Source organism: Neophocaena asiaeorientalis, unplaced genomic scaffold, assembly GCF_003031525.2.
Source record: "Neophocaena asiaeorientalis asiaeorientalis breed wild unplaced genomic scaffold, Neophocaena_asiaeorientalis_V1.1 scaffold254, whole genome shotgun sequence".
Classification (NCBI taxonomy): domain Eukaryota; kingdom Metazoa; phylum Chordata; class Mammalia; order Artiodactyla; family Phocoenidae; genus Neophocaena; species Neophocaena asiaeorientalis.
The window spans coordinates 7,455,726-7,477,687 of record NW_020174705.1 but is presented as its reverse complement, the minus strand read 5'-3'; the positions used below and the strand labels follow the sequence as shown (position 1 = coordinate 7,477,687).

Sequence of the window (21,962 nt, the reverse complement as noted above, 5' to 3'; positions counted from 1 at the left end):
AGAAAGCTTAGGAGCTCTTCAGAACAAGAGGAAATAGCTTTTAATTTGTATTTGTTTTTAATTAAAGATGCAAATGAAAGGGCATAGACTTATGGATTTGTCATTGCCTCTGTTAAATTCCCATCGCGTGTTAATTCCAGCCAGTTGAAGGCAATGGTCTGGGGAGTGTGTGACCATGTCCCTCAGATGTTTGGGAATGCTGGGCTCCCATTGTCAGCTGGGGTATATCTGCAGGGTCTGTCTAGATAGAGGGGCTGTGTGTGCCGTGGACGGTGTGACCCAGAGCCCGGTTGTGGGCCTGGGGGTTCCCAGAGAGCCGCAGACCCACTCAGAAGTGCCGGCTCTTAGGGTAAATGGCATGTGTTTCCACTGACTTAATTTTATACCAACTTTACTCTAAAAGTACAAGCAGAGCCTGACTGCTCTCACCTGCTCCAGCCCTGCCATTTCGATCCAAGCTGCCCTTATAGCCTCTGGGTTACTGCAACCTGCTGCTTCCATCCTTGCCCTTCTAGAATCTGTTCTCACAGAAGCCGAAGTGATCCTTCCTTTCTTTCTTCCCTCCTTCCTTCCTGCCACACCTTGTGGCTTGTGGGATCTTAGTTCCCTGACCAGGGATCGAACCCGTGCGCCCTACAGTGGAAGCACGGAGTCCTAACCACTGGACCACCAGGGAAGTCCTGCCAAAGTGATCCTTCTAAAAAAGAGAATCACATCACTGCTGTAGAAGCTGAAGTCCTTACTGTGACCTACAGGGCCCAGCATGGCCTGGCCCCGCCCCTACCCCCAGCTTTCTTCTCATCCACAACTCTGCACTTTCCACTTCAGTTAGCTATATTTCCCTTGCTCTTCCTCCAATAATCAAGGACCCCGCAGCCTCAGAGCCTTTGCACTGACAGTTCCTCTGCCTAAAAGCCTTTCTTCCTAGGTATCTACATAGACGTGTCTATCTGTCTGTCTCCAGTTTCTCTCTCTGTATAACTGGGGTGTTACTATTTATCTTCAAGAAGTTGTACTGAGGATTCAATTATATAGAAGACTCGATTATATAATCTTTAGAGCTGCTGGTTCCCTTCCCTACGTTTCCCTCACCTGCTTGTCAATGACTTCAGTTCCTGTGAACCTCTTCTCCCAAAGACACAGTCTGTGCCTATAAAATGTCTTAAGAGGGATTAATGATCTGACCTTGACTTATTAAAACCAAAAATTAAGTAGGCCTGTTGGGCTACCTGTAAGCACTTACCTGAGTGAGCTTCACCCCCTGGAGATTCTGATTATGTCTGGGGTGGATCCCCAGAATCGGTCTTTTTGTCAAGCTTGAGGCTAATTCTGCTATGCAGCCATGCTGGGAATTTCTGAAATAGATGACCAGGGTGGACAACACCAGAATGACACATGCCTCTGTGTCCCTGGGCCAATTTTTTTTTTTTTTTCCTACAGAATAGGTTCTCCGTCTGGGCTCTGTGTGTAGAATCACCTGGACACCTCTTAAAAAATACTGTTGCCCAGGCCCATGACCAGCTTCCCTAGAGGGGATTCTCATGCGTAGCCTGATTTGACAATTACTGCTCAGAAGTGTCAGTTCAGTGGGAGGTGACAGCCCCGATTCTCACCGGCTCTGGCACAAAAGAGCCTCCACTTGGATGTGTGGTTTGCTCATGCAGTACCAGCAGAGGGCACACAGAGCAAATGCATTATTCTATCCCTTTATTTCCAAGCTAAAATTGCATGTGACAAGGGAAACAGTTTAGGGTTTCTGCAGTGCACCAGCAGGGCAGTAGTACCCAGTTCCCATGCTCCAGATCAGCAACAACAAAAACAAAACTCGCCTGTGCTCAACCCTGCAGATTCTGGTTGGGCAGAAGCTGGGTATCTGTATTTTGATGCTTCCCAGGTAATTCCAAGGCACCCCAGGTTTTGAGAATCATTGTGTGGGACTGAACCTTCCCAAGAGCCGTGCCTCTCTGCAGTCAAGCAGCTTCTCAGAAAATGGAAACGGTCTTTAGATTCAGGTGGTGTGTGGTTATATTGGTGATTTCCCCCTTGGAAAACAATTCCAAAATAATCATCTAATGGAAATACTCAAGCATGTACATGAGGATGTTCACTGAATGTTTCTAATAGTGAAACAAACACAACAACAACAGGAAGGGAAGTAAACTAAGTTGCCATTAGTAGGCAACACAGTTAAATAAGCTATGGAATATTACATGCCCTTAAAAAGAGTGAGGTTGAACGATATCTGCTGAGGTGACAGGATAATCATGGGGTAGTGTTAGGTGGAAAAAGCAAATCAGAGAACAATATAGTTCTGTATGATCCTATTTGTGATTTAAAAAAACGCATTCCAAATTTTTCACAGTGGTTAATTCTGGGGAGAAGATTCAGGTGGATGAGACCGAGGGAAAACTTCTACTTTGAACTTTATGGCCTTCTAGTATTGTTTAAAATTTCCGTAATGATCGTGTCATCCATCTTAACAAATGAAGTAAAATGCTGTACTAAACACAATCTCTTCTGCCATCCTTTCCCACTCCTGCCAGCTTTCGAGGTAAAGAGAAACGTTTCTCAACCATGAATCTCCATTCTGGACTTGGAAGCTGGGTGGACAGTAGGAAACAGTCATTAAAAGCATTAGTGATACAACCGTGTTTGTATTTTGTAGACTGGTTTTCATTCCCATCTGCTGAGAACCATCTGGACTTTGGGCACCCCACCTGCCCTGGGCTGTGTGTTATTTAGATGCAGGAAATGGGGTAACCTGTAGCACGTCCATTTTCACATGGTAGGTGCTAGGGACTGAATGTTTGTATCCCCTCCTAAAATTCATATGTTGAACCATAGCCCCCCCATGTGATAGTGTTTAGAGATGGGGCTTTTGGGAGATGACTGGAGTCAGATGAGGTCATGAGGGTGGGGCCCCCACGATGGAATCAGTGCCATGTGAGGACACAAGCAGGAAGAGACCCTCACCAAGGACCCAACCCTGGACTTCCAGCCTCCAGAACAGTGAGAAATAAATGTTGGCTGTTTATGTGCCCCATCTCTGATATTCTGTTAGAGCAGCTTGAGCTGAGACAGGTAGTCCTCCAGACCATGGTGAGGTCTGCTCCAACTGGGGACATTCACAGTGTGCATGGCTGGGAGCCGTTGTCCTTCCTACACCGGTTACCAGAACTGAGCCTTACCTGGTCATAGGCCCAGATATCCCACCCCCAGCCCATCATAAATAAAAATGTTTAATGCACTTCCCAGAACAGATTTGATGGGCTTAGCTGCTTGCAGGGGGCTAGCCTGGGGTGAGTTAGCCAAATAACGAGGAGCTTGCCCTTGGCTGCTTTAAGAATTCAGGTCTTGTGAGTCCCCAGATGGAAAGCCACCAGGTCCCTTTGAAACCTGGGCAGAGTCCAACTTTTATGGCCCTGTTTTGATCCTGCAGCATTCATTCAACTATAAAATCATGCCTGATGAGGGTTCATTAGGCAGGGTCGATACCATCTGGCCACGTTTGTACCAACTCTAGTGCCAAACATCCATTTTATTGATTAACAGTTGTAATCTGCTCTGGGATCTGGTGGGACTTGTCCCCATGTCGGGAAGTAGGTTTAACATTTAGAACTATACGTGAGCCAGGTTCACAGAGATCAAGTGGCAAAAGGAACCATCATGTATTAAGCACCTACCACGAGTCAGGAGATGATTACATGATTTTTTATTTTATTTATTGTTTATTTTTATCTTTGGCTGTGTTGGGTCTTCGTTGCTGCGTGCGTGGGCTTTCTCTAGTTGCGGTGAGCAGGGGCTACTCTTCGTCGCAGTGCACTGGCTTCTCATTGCGGTGGCTTCTCTTGTGGAGCACGGGCTCTAGGCGCGCAGACTTCAGTAGTTGTGGTGCGTGGGCTCAGTAGTTACGGCACTTGGGCTCTAGAGCACAGGCTCAGTAGTTGTGGTGCATGGGCTTAGTTGCTCCACGGCATGTGGGATCTTCCCAGACCAGAGATCGAACCTGTGTCCCCTGCATTGGCAGGTGGATTCTTAACCACTGCGCCACCAGGGAAGTCCCGATTACGTGATTTTCTTGAATCCTCCCAGCAGCTGTTGGAGTTGCGCAGGTGTAGGGTGAAGCACGTGGCTTGGAAGCAAGACTTCCTGCCTGCTTGAACCCCAGCCCTGCCACTCCCAAGCTGTGACTGTGGGCCGGTAATATAATCACTGTCTGTGCCTTGGTTTCTTCATCTGTGAATTAATGATAATAAAAGCACCCACCGAGGGTAGTTGAAGGGGCTGACTTACTACATGAAAAGCACTTAAAAACAGCGCTTGGTCCAGGGAAGCCCTCAGTAAGTGTCAGCTGCTTTACTGTGATCACTGTCTGCGGGTGATGCTCAGAGAGGTGAAGTGACTTATTCAAGGTCACCCAGCTGGAAAGCAGCAGAGTTAGGTCATTCTACTGCCTTGTCCTGCCTCCCCGGGGGGTGGAGAAGGGGGAAGAAGGACAGAAAATGGAAACAGTGACCGTTTTTAACAAAGGTCCTGGCACCTTCCACCCACCTGCCTTAGGGATATACGCTTAGGAGCTCACCCTAATGCTGACCAGTTCAAGTTCACTTTCCCAGGCCAGTGGCCAGGCTGGTGGTGAGAAGGGTCCTGAGTGGTTGATCCTCAACCAACCCCATGCTGACTGCATGTGCTCATTCACACACACCCGTGTGTCCCAAATCCTGGCCTCCAGGCTGTGTGATGCTGGGCGGGTTCCCCCATCTCTCTGAGCATCGGGCTCCTCGTCTTACAAACAGGCAGACACATACACGGCTCATAGGTATGTTGTGAACACGACAAAGCCCCGGCAGAATACGCTTGTGCATAGCAGATGCTCAACAAATGATAAAGATTATCACTGTATGTGACTATTCTTAAAAGCATATTTAATGGTAGATATTGCTTTCCTAGTCAGTCTATTTCATACACCTGTTCGGTGTCCCAGCCGGAAGGAACCTTGGAAATCACGTGGTCCAAACCATACATTTTCCAGGTGAGAAAAAGAAGGGCCATGGAGGGCCACTGAGACAGCTGGGTGCAGGTGAGTCAGGAGCCCACGGCCCGCGGTTCTAGGTCAGGATAGCAGGAGGACCAAAGAGCCAGCTCATTTCCACAGGTGCTGACTCAGCATCTCTTCCGTGCCTTCCCACGCTGCACCTGCCTCCCGGCTGATTCCCATCAGTCATCAGCTTACCACCTCCATCCGCGAGGGAGATAACGTGATTTAATTGGTTTGGGATGGGGCCTGAGCATTAGGATATTTACAAAGTTCTTTAGGGCAACTCCAAAGTGCCTCTGGTGTTGAATGTCACTGTCCTGGATGTAGCGGATTCTGTGCTTTTCCCTCCCTCTCCATCCAGCCCATTACCGCTGTCCTGGTTGGGCCACCTGGTCATTCTCGATGGCCACAGATTCCGACTGATCACCCAGTCTCTCTTGTTCACAGTGGACAATCAGGACATTCATTCTAGAATGCATGTTGGATTACCCCCCTGCTCCAAACCCTGCTCCATCAGTTCATGGAAGGCCCAGACTGGCACAGGAGGCCCTCCAGGTCCGAGCCCTGCCTGTTTCTTTGGCCTGGTCTCCAGGCTCTTCTGCTCTCCTTGTCTTTGTGATCTAGTAATGCTGAACGCTGTAGAAGTGCCTGCCTCATCCTGCCTTCGTGCCTTCAGCTATAGCTGTCCTCTTGGTCTGGAATGCCTTCCACCCCTCCTCTGAGTCACTGGAGCAGTTCCCACTCAACCTTGAAGTTGAAACTCAGAGGCCTAACCTCTACCCTGGCTTGGGCCTATCCTTTGTTCATGTACAATATCCTCCTGTATTCTGGTCCTTACGCGGGGTTGCTGTGACCTTTGCCCCACTGGAAGGTGAGCTGAGGGTAAGGACCACACCTTGTCCATCCCCATTACATGGCATGCCTTGGATGAACTCTGATGAACTGAATGGCCTCACCAGACTTCTCAGCCCAAGGCAGACTTAACGCAGGAAGAGAATTCCCCCAAGACATCCCTAAGAGGTGCTTAATCAGAGGACCTTCATAAGAACTTTTGAAAGAAGTCCTTACCAAAACCATTTCCAACCAAAAAGACCACATTTACTCTGATGTTTCCATTATAAATATTTTGTTTTTAATTTAAGAATACCGATTAACACAGGAAACAGACTGAGTTCATGGACTTGCGCATATGGTCATCAGTTACACTGTGACGTGTTAGTTTCTTTATCATTTATTGGCACTGTCAACAAGGTCACTTTGTATGCGTAAGCTGGCAAGGCTGCCTGTGGTTTTCTGCCATGAGCTGACATACAGATAGATGCAGACAGGTCTAGATACACAGATTATATTAATGTTTTGCACGATTTTGCATGGTTAGAGTGTCAGTAAAAATTATTTAAAAAACGCCCATTTATAATAAAAGTGAGGATGTGCTAAGATTTGCCATGACTGGACCTTGTTTTCTGTAAAAGTAAGGAGATTTGCTAGCGACATTTACTAAACTCTATGGCACTAATGGGTGATGGATGCGTTTCCGGACCGTCGGCCACAGAAGTTCTTCTGCGTGGGCTCTGCCTGAGCCAGCACCCTGTCCTCTGGGCTCCCTATGTTTTCACCAACCTCTAGCAAGTTTCTTGAGTGCTGCTGAGAATGTTTTCCTTGAAATTCTTGCAGCTACACCTCCACTTCCAAAAGAGAACGTCTCAGGAACTCACTATGCCCTGGCTGATAAATGGCTTAAAAAGTTTTATAAGTAACTTCCCTTGATAAGGAGTGAATAAGTCTGGAAATGACTTTCCAGATAAAAAAGATTTCATTTCTCTGTCAGTGCCCTGTGGGGAGAGAACAAAATATTGGAGCCACTCTCTCCACCAAAGAGAGCCAACGTTTCTGGTTGTGCCCTGGCTTAAAAACCTTTTGGACTCCAGCAATCTCATTGTATGTTTGGACCCAATGCTAAAGTTCTCAGGAGAGAGCATACGTGAATTATGGTTTGGTTTGCATTTTGCTTGTTTGTTAAATAAGGCCTTGAATCTTGGGATATTGCCTGTGGAATCTGGATCCCCAGTGAAAGGTGTGAGGCTGTGAACTCATGTGTCTTTGCATATGCTGTTCCCTTTCTGCAACACTCTTCCTTGTCTTGTCTACTTGGTGAACTCTTGTTCATCCTGCAAAATCCTGCTCAAATGTCACTTTCTCCTTGGAACCTCCTCTGACCCTTAGGTGGATTGGGCCACTCCCTCTGACTTCCTGATGTTCCTACACATACGACTATTATGGCATTAATTGCTGGTTTAAGATTCTGTTGTCCGCAGTGGGATGTGAGTCCCTTGAGAGCAGGGACTAGGTTTTACTTCACCTTTGGATTTCTAGTGCTTAGCACTGGGCCTGGGACAGAGCAGGTATTTAATGCAAGTTTCATGAATGAATGACTGGATAAATAAATGAATATACAAATGAGCGAAAGCTTGCAGAGAGAGGGAGGCTCCATTTAGTTGGCAGTGCGAATGCCCTTGGACACGGCAGAGCTCCTTAAAAGCAACGGATTAGCACTGAGTGCAGGAATGCAGGGTGAACCGGGATTCAGGGATTCCCCCTCGTCTGTTAAACACGTGACTGCCTTTCATTCTTGGCAAAAATAGGATGATGACCAAATCTGCTGAAAAGCGGAAGCAGAAAAAAAAAAACCACTTTGAGATCTTTGGATGGTTAGTTATTAAAAGAGAAAAGTGCTGAATTGAGAATCTTGATCTGCCCAGCTCCCAAAATAGTCAACCAAGGCACCAGGAGACCAGGTGGCTTCCTTTTGGACAGACTTCCTTCATCTACCCGCTAAACAACACTCATTGCTGGAGGACGACCAAATGCCCTTTTTAGGAGCATCTGAGGTCAAATCAGTTCCAAAATGGTCTCGCCTCTAGCGGAGACCCCCTTAGCCTCAGCCTTCATCCAATTAAGCCTCTAAGCATCACCTGCCTGGTCATCTCACAGTCACTCATGGCAGGAAAATCTCTGACTTGCAGGGGTAACGACAAGGAAGCCACCTTGCACCAACAGGCTACTTTCTCCTGCGTGGAACTGTGGCGCCCTCAATTCATGATGCCTCCAGCAAGAAGACACCTAGTCCAGCTTTGACGTAGCAGCAAAGCCATTCCTGGGACAGCTCAGAAGTGGAGCAGAGGTGGATGAGTAGAGCTAGAGAAAGGGTCCCGGGGCGAGGGGTCCAAAGTCAGACCCCAGGTGCCGTGGGGACAGGAGGAGGGGTCTCTGCTGCCCCAGGCCTGGGCTTACACTCCTGGGCGTGTGTCCCTGGGATGATCAGATGCAGCTTTCTTTGCACAGAGGTCTGGGCTGACGTTTAACGGGAGGGAGGGAATTTGGGGAATGAGGGTGGTGAGTAAGACCTGTTGGCGATGCCACCCAGAGATTCTCCCAGGACAAAGCCCCATGAAGGCGAGAATTCACAGTTTGGAGAGGAATCCCCGGATGGATCGGGGGAGTGGCCCTACTCTTTAGGAGGCCAGAAGACCCCTTCCCACACCCCCAAGCTCAATGCCATGTCCCTACTCTCCTGCCTTAATATGCTCTGTCCTGCCCATCACTGGACTGCACATGGGACATGCTCAGAGCTTCGGGGCCTGGGCGCGAGGGGGAAGCATGTCTGTTTGCATAGGGCAGGGGGAGCCAGCGTCCTCCCCGTTCAGAACGTGTCACTTGAGAGGGATGGAACCCAGGAGTCCCAGCCACCAGCCCCAGGAGCAGGTATCATTCCCCTGGCTGGCTTCCAAAGGTATCGTTGGGGTCGAGGGTGGCAGATAACCTGGCCAGGACCCTCGGGGCCCAACCTAAGACTATGTCCAGGGCTCAAGCAGAATTTCTGGGCTTAAAACCAATGTGCGCCACTGGCTCTGCAGGGAGAGAGCAAACCAGCCCCTCCCCTCCCCCCAAGCCACGAAAAACATCCCCTCCCCGCAAATAATCCTCCAGTTTATGCATTCACCTCTGATACTTTAAGTGAAAACATGAATTAGGCAAACTAATCAATTTGACAAGGGGTGAGATCAGGGCTTCCTCAGAGCGTGGAGGAAATGGCTTCTTTACTTGAAGTCGGCTAAGATGTCGCTGAAAATATTGAGGAACAGGTGTGCGTGGTGGTCCCTGAAGACCAGAGTGGGACGGAAGCGGATGGATTTGTCGCCGCAGCCCCCCAGCATCAGGCCTAAAAGGAGAGGCGGGGGTGGGTTAGGGGCTTGGGCTCGGAGTCACGGGCCGGGGAGCCGGGCGGAGTCACACACGGTGGCTACCCCATCCGTCCGAACCGTTCTGTCCTTCCTTGCCTCCACCCGTCCAGCCCTCCTTCCCATTCTCTCTCATCGGCCCGCTCAGCCGCCCTTCTCTCCCCTCCCTCCCTTCCAACTTTGAAGGCCAGCTCTGCTGCCCCTGAGCTAGGCCTGCTGATTGAGAAATCCTGACCTTCCAGAAACTCGTGGTGTGGCAGGGAAAGAAAATAAGAAGTAAATTACACAAGTGTGGGCAGGTCAGCAGCGCTTATGAAGGATGGAATCTGAGTTTTGGTTTTTTTGGGGGGCCGCGCTGTGCGGCTTGCAGGATCTCAGTTCCCCAACCGGGGATCCAACCTGGGGCCCCGGCAGTGAGAGCGTGGTGTTCTAACCACTGGACCGCCAGGGAATTCTCGGAATCTGCTTCTTTTAAAGGGCGATTTCACCTTTGACTAGATGGGGCTCTTTGGCTGGGTTGTATAGCGTCTCTGAGACTCAGTTTTTTCATTCTCAAGAGGAGGTGAATTACCCCTGCCCTTCAGGGCTGCTGCAGGATTTTCTAAGATGGTCCAGGTGAAAGACACCAGCTTTGACACATAGTAGGCTCTCTGATCTGCCCCACTTAAAACTTCCATGGCTCCTATATATCTTAGGAGAAAGTCCACAATCTCGAACCTCATCCCCAGGCTGACGTGAACCTGATTCACCCCCTGCCACCCGTCTGTCCCTCGTTCCACTCCATGCATTTGTTTTCTCCCTCTGTATGCCCCATTCTGCCCAGCTAAAGGCACACATCCCTTCCCCTGCCCGGAATGCTCCTTCCCACCTTCTTCACCTGGCCAATCCCTATTCATCCGGCAAGATGTAGGGTAAAATGCCACTTCCTCAAGGAAGCCTTCCCTGATTTCCTGGACATTTTCCCCAGCTATTCGTTCTCTAACTCCTTTTCCTCTGTTCTAGGACTTATAACTGTAATAGATTGTTTATGGAATATTCTCTTTGATGTCACCCCTTCCTGCTAGACTGCAAGCTCCTTGAAGGAAGGGACCCTGGCTCTCCTGACCCTCTCCAGAGTTGGTACCTCTCACCTTCTGCTCACCTTCTCGGCGAATATCGTTGAATGAATGAATGTATAAGGAAAGCTCCCTGGTAGCTTTCTCTTCTTTGGGGAAAAAGGCAATTCAGACTATTTTTAGTCCTGTGAATCGCCTTCCCCTCCGCCTCCCTCTGGGCCCCCCACCAGGAAATGTGGGTACCCCTGGCTGCCTTACCTTTGTTTCTGGCTATTGAAATGAGTTTATTCCGTATGGATTCATCTGGCGTGTCGAAGGAGCAGAAGGTGCCTCGTCCTCTCACTCTGCTGATGAGCTGGGGGTACCGGGCCTGCAGTAGGGACACAAGGCCGGCATCAAAGCCAAGGAAGGCAGCCATCAGCCCACGTGGACCTCATGGCCACTCAGGACAGGGGCGGCCTGCGTTTGTGAGAGCCTCAGAACAACAAGATCCCTGCCGAGCCCGGCCCTGGCGCGTCCCATACTCCAGCACCAACAACTGCGAGCAGGGTGCATCTGTCCCCCCAGGGGACATAAGTAAGTGCCTGACATTTCTCCTGCCACGCTGGTGACAAGGGAAGGAACACTGTGGCAGGAGGGAAGGACCCGATCCTTCCACCCTTCCCAGAGGCCTTTCCTAGCACCTACCCCTGCCCAGCCTCAGTCTAAATGCAAATCCAGCCCAAGAAAAGAAAAAGAAATTCCCCCTAGAGCTACAGCACAGTTAGGGGCTCTCAGCTATCTCAGGAACTTGGCAGGAGCAGGCTCTCAGTAAATGGAAGCTGTTATCCCTACCATCCCTCCTCGCTTCGTCATCACCATCAGTGGATCTGCTCTGCTCACTGGTGACTGGGTGCTTCAAGGAAGGGCTCTTTGTATCCAGCCCTCTGGGGTTAGGGTCATCTCTCCTGCTAACTCCTGGGCTGGGCTGGCCAGTCCTGGAAACACTGTGGTTCCTCCCAGCAGCATCCCCCGTCCCCAAATCTAGGAGAGCGTGTTGGGCAGGGAGTAGACATAACAAAGACAAATAATTATAATAAAGAGCTCTACTGTCCAATGAGGTGGCCACATGTAGCTGTTGAAATGTGAGTCCAAATTGGAATGCGTTGTAAGTGTAAAATACATACTGGATTTCAAAGACTTATTATGAGAAGAAGAATAAGAAATATTGAATTATTTTATATGTTGGTGGCATGTTGAAATAATATTTTGGATATGATGGGTTAGGTAAAATATATTATTCCAATTAATTTCAGCTCCTTCTGTTTCACTTTTAGTATGGGTACTAGGACCTTTGAAGTTATGTGCATAGCTAGCAATCTATTCCCCTGGAGAGCACTGCTACGGAGTGATCAGGGTGTAGAAGGTGGTCCAGAGGAGGGAATAGTGGGCACATGGGTGGGAACGAGAGACAGGGAACATTGGGGAGGTTTCTCAAAGGAGGGATGCCTGAACTCAGTGTCAGCAGAAAACCGGGAGTTCAGGAACCGAAAACGGGGTCGGGACGGACTGGTGGGAAGGCGTCCCCTACAGAAATGGCACAGGCTGGGGCAGCGGATGTGATGCTACACTGAAGAGCTCAGCTGCTGCCCGCGGGGGCCGTGGGGAGCCATGGAAGGGGATCCGGGAGGGCCGGGCGGAGTACCTGGAGGTCCAGCAGTCCCGTGAGCAGGACCTTCCCAGCATGGGCCGCGTTATTCAGCAGGTCCTCCCGCTTGATGATGTTGATGACCTCAGCCAGCAGCAGGTTCTTGGACGGGTCCCCCAGCCACGTGTTGAAGATCCGGTAAGGCTGGAACAAGACACAGGGCATCAGAAGGGTTCCAGGCACACCCCCAGACACACACTTCTCCCCATTTAAGAGAGAGACTAACCCAGCGAGTAGCTACTAAGTGCTGGGAGGATAACGCATATGGGCTCACCAGAATCTCTCCGTAACAGCAACCCTGTAGGCAGGTACTACTATTAGGGACACCAACTTGTCCAGGTCCTGGGAAATCCCTCAGTCCTGGGGAAACCGAGACGGTTGGCCCCTAGTTACCATAATCCTCATTTTATAAAGGAGGAAGCTGAGGTGCTGAGCGGTTGAGTGATTTGTCTGTGAAAATATGGCCCCTTAGGTGATGGAGTCAGGAGTGGATTGGTGGCAGTCTGACCCTCAAAGACCACCCGCTTTACTCCCCCTTCAGGGTGTCAATGCAGCCAACTAAAACACACTTCCCAGCCTCTCTTGCAGCTAGGAGTGGCCACGTGACCAGATCTTAGTCAAAAGTGGTAGAAACAGAAATGTTGTGGGATTTCTGGGAAGGCTGCTTGAAGACGAGAAGGGGGCCACTTTATCCTTCCCTCCTTTTTCCTTCCTACTGCGTCAAATTGAGATGGCGCTCCAGTAGCCATTTTGGATCATGAAGTGACCTTGAGGGTAGAAGCTACATGCAGGAATGGTGGAAGGAACGATCCTGGGCCCTTGATGACTCTGTGCACGTGTGTGTGTGTGTGTGTGTATGAGAATCCATACGTACAAGTGGCAGTACAGTAAAATGGCTTAGAGCATGAGCTCTGGATTTAAATCTTGACTTTGTCACTTAACAGGCTGTGTAACCTTAGACAACTTACTTAACCTCTCTGTGCCTGATTCCTCATTAGCAAAACGGGAGAGAAAGATACCATCTACTTGGTTAGATTTTTTTTTTTTTTTTTTTTTTTGGTTAGACTGTTGTAAGGATGAAAAGTACAAGAGGAATACTTAGAACTGGGCCAGGCACAGAGCAAATGCTCCATTCACAGCAGCAGCTGATAACAGTAGTTTTGCTTGTGCACAAAGTAAACAATTAGAAGCCTGACAATGGACCGCGAAGTCAGCCCTGCGGGGAGCTGCGGCAGTCGGCAGTCGTAATCATCGGCTTTAAATTAAACTGATAAGAACTAGGCTTTAGGAAACCTCTGTGACACATTAGGTATTCACTTAGTTCCTTGTTGGTGAGAAAGAAGCAGTAATGAGAAGTCGATGTCCCTTGCCCCGCCTCCCTCCCCTGCCCTGGACAGGAGAGGGTCCACACTCACAGCGTTGGGCCTCAACTCCTCCTTGTGAAAGAAGCCCCCGGTCATCATCTTCTTGCTGAAGGTCATCACGTCTGCTGGGTCATCCAAGCCCCAGTGCTCGTGGGCCCAGAACTTGCCGGTGCAGCCTCCTCCGGTCTGGACCTCATCCACCAAGAAGGCACAGCCGTGCTGGCCGACATGGAATGAAGGAGAAATAAACACCCAGCGCAACTCGCCCACCTCGGACCCCCAAATCCAGCCCAAGAGCCACTGCTTTCTGAACCTCAAACCAAGCCTGTGTTCTTGGGCTGTGCAAAACCAAACTAAGCCTGCAGGAGGGCAGTTCCAGCAGGGCTGTGTCTGCACGTGGCCTCAAACTGCTCAGCCGGTACGAAACCGGAACATCAAATGCTCCCTGAACCATCGGCTTCGTTCCCTGAGCAAGCTGACGTGCTCAGAAGGAAGGGTGTCCCAACTGTAAGGCAGCCCCATTTCCCAAACTTCCGGTGCAGTGTTTGCCAGCTCTGCTCATCACCCGGACTATTATTTACTTAGCATTTCTGTTTAAATCAACTCATGTCATGTCACCTTTATCCGTGAACTGACTGCTTGGACAGGCCAGTTATATGTGCAAGACACATTAAAATAGACATGATATTAACATGAAGTTTGTTCATTTGGCTTCTGTTCAGTGTGGACCACAATGGGCTGAAAGATGAGGTGGGATCCCTAGAAAGAAAAGGGAGGAGGCTTAGGCTTTCCCCAGGATGTTCTCTTGATTGGGAATGTCCCCGACTAAGACGGCAGGTTGGAGACTGACTTTGGAATAAGATTTTAGGGGAGAATCCCCCGTCCTGCCCTCACCCCCAACTTCTCTACCCCTGAGGCCGACAGGCAGCCTCTGAACACCTGGAAGTTTACAAGGACCCCAGGCTAACACTTTGCTCTGGAAAACCAACTGGAAATGGCCCGTGGCCCCATCCACCCCTGGCCCTGTGTGCTGACCTTCCTGGAGATGTCCCTCAGCTTCCGGAAGAAGTCGTCTGATGCGTGGTTGTCTCCACCCTCAGACTGGATGGGCTCCACTATGATCCCCGCCACCGTCTTCTTCTTCTTCCGGTATTTCACGATCAGGTCCTCTACCTGGATTCCAAAGGGGGACATGACAAGGATTTGTGGAGGCTCTTGGGCAGCCTCGGAGGATGGGCATGTGGGGTGCTGTGGACCCCTGGAATTTAAGTTGAAAATGTCATAGTGTCTTATCATTACATAGAATACACAATGGAGAAAAGACAGTCTCTTCAGCAAGTGGTGCTGGGAAAGCTGTACAGCCGCATGTAAATCAATGAAGTTAGAACACACCCTCACACCATACACAAAATAAACTCAAAATGGCTTAAAGACTTAAATATTCAATATAAGACACAGCACTATAAAACTCCTAGGAGAGAACATAGGCAGAACATTCTCTGACATAAACTGTAGCAATGTTTTCTTAGATCAGTCTCCCAAGGCAATAGAAATAAAAGCAAAAATAAACAAATGGGACCTAATCAAACTTATAAGCTTTTGCACAGCAAAGTAAACCATAAACAAAAGGAAAAGACAACCTACAGACTGGAAGAAAATATTTGCAAACGATGCGACTGATAAGGACTTAATTTCCAAAATATACAAACAGCTCATACAACTCAATAACAAAAAAACAACCCAATCAAAAAATGGACAGAAGACCTAACACATTTCTCCAAAGAAGACATACAGATGGCCAAGAGACACATGAAAAGATGCTCAACATCACTAATTATTAGGGAAATGCAAATCAAAACCACAGTGAGGTATATCACCTCACACCGGTCAGAATGGCCATCATTAAAAAGTCTACAAATAACAAATGCTGGAGAGCGTGTGGAGAAAAGGGAACCCTCCTACACTGTTGGTGGGAATGTAAATTAGTGCAGCCACTATGGAGAACAGTATGGAGGTTCCTTAACAAAGTAAAAATAGAGTTACCATATGATCCAGCAATCCCACTCCTGGGCATATATCCAGAGAAAACAATAATTTGAAAGATACATGCACCCCTATGTTTATAGCAGCACTATTTACAATAGCCAAGAGGTGGAAGCAACCTAAATGTCCATTGACAGATGAATGGATAAAGAAGATGTATAAATATACAATGGAATATTATTTAGCCATAAAAAAGAATGAAATAATGCCATTTGCAGTTACATAGATGGACCTAGAGATTATCATACTAAGTGAAGTAAGCCAGACAGAAAAAAACAAATGTCATATGATATCGCTTATATGTGGAATCTAAAAAATCATACAGGGACTTCCCTGGTGGTCCAGTGGTTAAGACTCTGCACTTCTACTGCAGGGGACATGGGTTCGATCCCTGGTCAGGGAACTAAGATCCCGCATGCCACGCGGTGTGGCCAAAAAAAAATGAAAAAAAAATACAGATGAACTTACTTACAAAACAGAATCAGACTCACAGACATAGAAAACAAACTTACAGGAAATTGTGGGGAGGGAGGGATAAATTAGGAGTTTGGCATTAGCAGATACAAGCTACTATATATAAAACAGATAACCAACAAGGTCCAACTGTATAGCACAGGAAACTATTCAATATCTTGTAATAATCCATAATAGAAAAGAATCTGAAAAAGAATATATATACACATATATATACATACATATATATATGACTGAATCACTTTGCCACTGCAATGAGAAGCCCGCACACCACAAAAAAGAGTGGCCCCTGCTCGCCACAACTAGAGAAAAGCCTGCGTGCAGCAACGAAGACCCAATGCAGCCAAAAAATAAAAATAAAAATTTAACTTTTTTTAAACTATTTTTTTAAATTGAAGTATAGTTAATTTACAATGTGTTAGTTTCTGGTGTACAGCAAAGTGACTCAGTTACATACACACACACACACACAAACACACACACACACATATTCTTTTTCAGATTCTCCTCCATTATAGGTCATTAAAAGAAAAAAATTTTTAACTGTTAACAGTGAGAAAAGCATCTTATTTTCCCCAAGAGGTTATATTTCTTGAACTCTTGCTCTAAAATGGGCATCTTCTTACAGATAATTAAAGACTAATAATTGTGATACTTGGGGCTTCCCTGGTGGTGCAGTGGTTAAGAATCCGCCTGCCAATGCAGGGGACACAGGCTTGACCCCTGGTCCGGGAAGATCCCACATGCCGTGGAGCAACTAAGCCCGTGCGCCACAACTACTGAGCCTGCGCTCTAGAGCCCCCGAGCCACAACTACTGAGCCTGCGCACCTACAGCCCACGCTCCGCAACAAGAGAAGCCACCGCAATGAGAAGCCCGCACACTGCAACAAAGAGTAGCCCCCGCTCACCGCAACTAAAGAAAGCCTGCGTGCAGCAATGGAGACCCAATGCAGCCAAAGATAAAAATAAATAAATTTATAAAAAATAAAAAAAATAATTGTGATACTTTATTAATAATTTAATAATTACACATAATTGAAAAAACCCAAACCATACACCTGGATAGAGTAACAAGTACAATCTTTCTCTGTTATGCAGAATTAAGGAAAAACCTTCTATTTGGATGATGCAATTTTAGCCTCGGTCTCACCAATTGCCCCAGGGAAGCTCTAAGATGCTTTTCTTTGCAATCAGTGTCATCTGCAATTTGTCATCATACGGCTATTTTCTTGCTTATTTGTCCAGTGCTGTGTTTCTGACTACCCTATACTCTCTGATAGGATGCAGGAAAGACATGTGGCTAGCAAGCGCTTGGATTGTAGCTGGTCCAAACTGAGATGTGCTCTACGTGTAAAATACACACAGCGTTTCAAAGATCTAACACGAAAAGAAGACTATAAAAACATGTCATCAATAATTTTTAAATATTAATGACATGACACAATATTTTCGATACACTGGGTTCAATAAAATGGTATTAAAATTAATTTCACCCAATTATTTTTACTTTTAAAAAATGTAGCTACTAGAAAATCCGTAGTGACATTTAGCTTGCCTTATTTTGCTTGGACTGCATCACCTTGTCTCTTTTATTTACCACTAAATACCCAGCGCCTAGCACCTTGCTTTACACCTAGTAGGTGTTAACTATTAATTAAAAAGAATGATGAGCTTAAGAGGCAAACCAGCCTTAGGTGAGCCCAAATTCAAATCTGAAGAGTGATAGCCATTCCCCGCCACCCCCCCACCCTGCAACAGAATCCTTCCAGTGTCTTACATGGAACCCCAATATATGGGACAGATCAAAGGGGGGCTGTTGTGGTTGAAGTGGAGGCACGGGGACCAGGGTTGCCCATCCTTAGTCCCTCCCCGCCCCCACTGCAACCTCCAGGGCTCCCAAAAAAGCCCCAGGATTCTGGAGAAGACTGACACACAGTGGACTACAGGAATTGTTTTTCCTATGAGCTACCCTGTATTGTTTCCATCAATTCATTTTCTCTTACTCCAGAGTCAATGAAGCTTGTCCCCAAAGAAACTCACATGATACAGAAGTTGGTACCAGAAGCGGGGTGATGGAGGCTGGGTGGCAAAATCAATGTCTCAGTACCTTTCCTAACATGGAACATTGGGGCAGGAAGCGCCCCCATCCCTCCGTCCCACCCAGGGAGCGCCATGCGGGTTGCTGGATAAACTCTTTGTGTGTTCCTCTTACCTGGGGCTAAGTCTTGGGGTGAGGGGTTGAGGGGGAGGTGAGGGGAGGGCCTGGGGGTTACCTCTTCTAGACAACGGGCCTCTTCTTGTTGGTTCTCTTTCACAAACTCTTCCAGAGGATACTTCAGCCGTGGGAATGGTGCAATGGGCCAGTCGAAGGAAGGGATGTCGATCTTGTGAATAGCTTTGGAGTGCGTGGTCGCTAAGCAACCTAAGCCCAGCACAACAGAAGAGCAGAGGTTGGCTCAGGGAAGGAGGATGGACCGTCTCTGAGGAGGAGACGGGGCAGCCCAGGGAGGCCCGGTGCCTGCAGAACCCCAGTTCTAGGCACATCCTGAAGCTGAAGTGGCACCCATGTGTCTTAATCTGTGTGTGTGTGTGTGTGTTTGTGTCTTTGCTTTCTGATCTATCACAGACTAACACAGACTTTGAAGGAAGAGAGACAAGGATTCAAATCCTAGCTCGGCCACTGCATGGGCTTGGAATGTTCCTTCCCTTGCCGAGCCTCAGTTTCCACATCTGCAAAGTGGCAACAGCCATCCCCAGTCTCCAGGGAACGGTATGCAATCGATGAGACAATACGTGGAAGCCGCCAGTGCCAGATCAGAGGCAGCCGTCACTATTGTTGTTGCCGTTATTATTACTCTACCTGCCACCTTGGGATCTCACGGCCCTCCTTACCCATGGTCCTCCCATGGAAGGCACCCATGAAGGAGAGGATGCTGTAGTCGGGGCACCCGGGGGCCTGGAACCAAGAAACAGCCGTCAGTCAGGGTTGTGAGCTGGGGACCCACATGGTGGCCCCCACGAACCTCGAGGAGTACGAAAGTCTCAGGAGAACGGGGATCCCCGCTCAGGCAGAAGTTACAAACTGGACTCCAGAGGTCTGTATCCAGCCCACACGTGGTGTTTTCTGTTTGTTTTTTATCAAGAGATTTCATGAAATAGATATCCTGAACCTCTGTCTTCTCACAAGTTCTGCACCACATGGGCCCATTTCTCTCGGTCAAGCCTGAAGGTGGGCGAGCACGCTGGCCCTGGGCCCTCACCACCCATCTTTCTCCCTTCCATCACTGGCAGGCGTCCGCAGGCTTTTCAAACTCCCCTGCCTCAGTCCCCCTGCCCCCCACCCCCGATTGCTCCCACGGCCCACAGATGGGCCAGGTGCTGGTGGTGGTACCTGCCTCCTGTGACCTGAGGTTGAGCTGGGCCCCACACAGGACATGCCCAGGCTTTGGACGAGGTCTGCTGGGCCAGAGCGGGAGGGTGGGACCCCCAGCTTTCCCTCTCCCCACGGGGCTGCCCCTGAGCTCAGGAGGGACTCATGAACCCCAGTCTTCTTCCAGCCCCAAGCGAATGGCACAGCAGCACTGCCTTCTGACCCTCCAGCTGGCAGGGAATCAGACCTGCCTCCAGTGACTCAGGAGCCGCTGGGGACGCGGCGGAGGCCACCTTGGGGGCCCCTGAGCCTCTGGGAGGTTGTATGGCATTTTCTCAGGCTGGCTGATCTCCACTGGGTCCCTGAGACCCCTGGGAAAAGCTCCAAGACCTCTTCCCACAAATCCCAGAATGCCCTCTTGTCATATTCCTTTGTTAGTCTCCAAATGTGATAATATCGGGCGTAACTTGTTTTACTGCACTTCACAGATGTTGCACTTTTTTACACATTGAAGGTTTGTGGCAACCCTGCATGGGACAAGGCTTCTGGAGCCATTTTCCAAAGGCATTTGCTCACTTCGTGTCTCTTGTGTCACATTTTGGTAATTCTCACGATATTTGCGACTTCTGGGTTATTATTCTGCTTGTCATGGTGACCTGCGATCGGTGATCTGTGATGTTGCTACTACAACTCCCTGAAGGCTCAGATGATGGTTAGCATTTTTCAGCAATGAAGTATTTTTGAATTAACGTGTGTACATTTTTTTTAAGACGTTAAGGCTATCGCACATTTAATGGACTACAGTATAGTATAAACATAACTTTTCTATGCACTGAGAAACTAAAAAAAAATCGTGTGACTCGCTTTATTGCGATATTTGCTTTACCGGGGTGATCTGGAACCGAACCCGCAGTATCTCTGAGGTGTGCCCCATGCTGATTTACACGGTTGAGAGCACAGTGTCTATGCAACTTACATCCCACTGTTTTCACTAAATTATAGCACACGTGTCTCCAGGCCAAGAGAAACCCTTTGTGATCATTCTGGCTGCAGAACTTTGTGTTTGGACACAGTGGGTAACTGAGTTCAGTGGCTCTCGATCTGCAAACACCCGCCCCCGCCACCCCTTTTTTTAAGCGGTATACACTTCTGCCTCAATCATAGTGGGATTTAGGGGAAGGACTGGTCTGCTCTGATTGAAGCTGGCTGGGAAGCTTGGAGCCTTACTTGGTCTTCCCCGTGCACCCCCGACCGTTGTACCCCAACACTGGCCCCCTTGGTGCCTCCCTGAACTGCTGGGGTTCCACTTGGAACCCCTACACTTAATCCATCTTTCCCCATTACTGGATATACGGGTGGTTGCCAATCTAAACACCAACGGGTGAACACCCTTGCACATACATTTGTGTTGACATTCTGGATTATTCTAGAGAATACATGAAATGCCACTTTAGACGGGTCAAATACAGGCAGCTGTCCTGGGAAACTGATGAGTGCTAGTCGGAAGACTTCCACTCGGCCGGCCTTGAAACCAAGGGAATGGACTAGGGGGTTGGAATGCTTGGGGATCCCTTGTTGTGGACTGAATGTTTAAGTCACCCTCAAGTTCATATATTGAAGCCCTAACCCCCACTATAATGGTATCTGAACATGGGGCCTTTGGGTGGTACTTAGGGTTGGACGAGGTCATGTGGTTGGGGCCCTGTGATGGGATTAGTGCCCTTATAGGAATGGACACCAGAGAGCCTGCTCCCTCTCCCTGAGATAGATGGAGAACACAGTGAGAAGGTGGACATCCCCAAGCCAGGAAGAGAGCCTGCCCTGGGAAACTGGATTGGCCAGCACATTGACCTTGGACTTCCAGCCTCCAGGACTGTGAGAAAAATATATCATACGTGTCTGTTGCTTAGGCCACCCTGTCTAGGGTTTTTGTTATGGCAGCCTGCGCTAACTAAGACACCCTCCTGCTTGAGGAGGACAGGGCCCCACGCATGAGGAGGAGGGGATGCTGGGCTCACCTGGTTGATCATGCACGTCTCCAGCTCCTCCTTGGAGAAACCCGATTGGCCCCTTTCCTTGCTCTGATAAAATGGAACAGAACAAACTCTCAGAGACGCTCTGGGGCAGGAAGGGCTCCCACTTTCCACCCAAACCAACATCTAGTCCACGAGGGGATACTTTCTCAAAAGCTGATCATATACACGTCGATGTTACACGTATGGACTGAAGCATGAGACCATTCATTGTCCTTGTGATGAAATAAATGGATGGATGAATAAGTTGCTTTACTATTCTATTGGCAACAATGAAGATCTGTGAGATGGTATGTTATTTCAGGTAACACAGTATAATGACACTGGGGAGGTTTTACACTACACACTGCCAGGATATTTGGAAAACCCGGTCCAGGCAGTGGCCCTCCTTGGATTTCGACCATGGCCACTGATGTCCAATACTCTGGCCAGCTGGGATGAACAGTCGGAAAAGGGCTGAGTGTGTGGCTGGGGGCTGGGGGGCGTGTGTGTGTGTGTGTGTGTGTGCACGTTGCATGCATACAAGCCCCAAACCTCACCCGGTACCACATGAAGATGGTCTTGAAGGCGTTTTCATTGGAGCAGGAACCGCAGGCCATCGTGATGAGCTGGGACATCCCTTTAGGAGCCACCTGTGGGGAGGGAAACAGCTGTGGGCT

The 21,962-nt window shown here is 48.7% G+C and overlaps 1 protein-coding gene across 2 annotated transcripts in view; it reads right to left on the bottom strand.

The window, feature by feature from the left end:
* Window positions 1–6,147: 6,147 nt before the first annotated feature.
* The window catches only part of ABAT (4-aminobutyrate aminotransferase), an 85,236-nt gene continuing 69,421 nt past the window's right edge, over window positions 6,148–21,962 (bottom strand). For both annotated transcript variants that reach the window (XM_024759377.1, XM_024759378.1), the window contains 9 exons: window positions 21,843–21,935; window positions 21,289–21,351; window positions 18,793–18,856; window positions 18,174–18,322; window positions 14,418–14,555; window positions 13,434–13,601; window positions 12,016–12,162; window positions 10,590–10,701; window positions 6,148–9,257 (listed from right to left, as the gene is read on the bottom strand). In XM_024759377.1, the coding sequence (XP_024615145.1) occupies window positions 9,136–9,257; window positions 10,590–10,701; window positions 12,016–12,162; window positions 13,434–13,601; window positions 14,418–14,555; window positions 18,174–18,322; window positions 18,793–18,856; window positions 21,289–21,351; window positions 21,843–21,935 (1,056 nt within the window). In that variant the 3' untranslated portion in view covers window positions 6,148–9,135. The remainder of the gene's footprint in view (window positions 9,258–10,589; window positions 10,702–12,015; window positions 12,163–13,433; window positions 13,602–14,417; window positions 14,556–18,173; window positions 18,323–18,792; window positions 18,857–21,288; window positions 21,352–21,842; window positions 21,936–21,962) is intronic.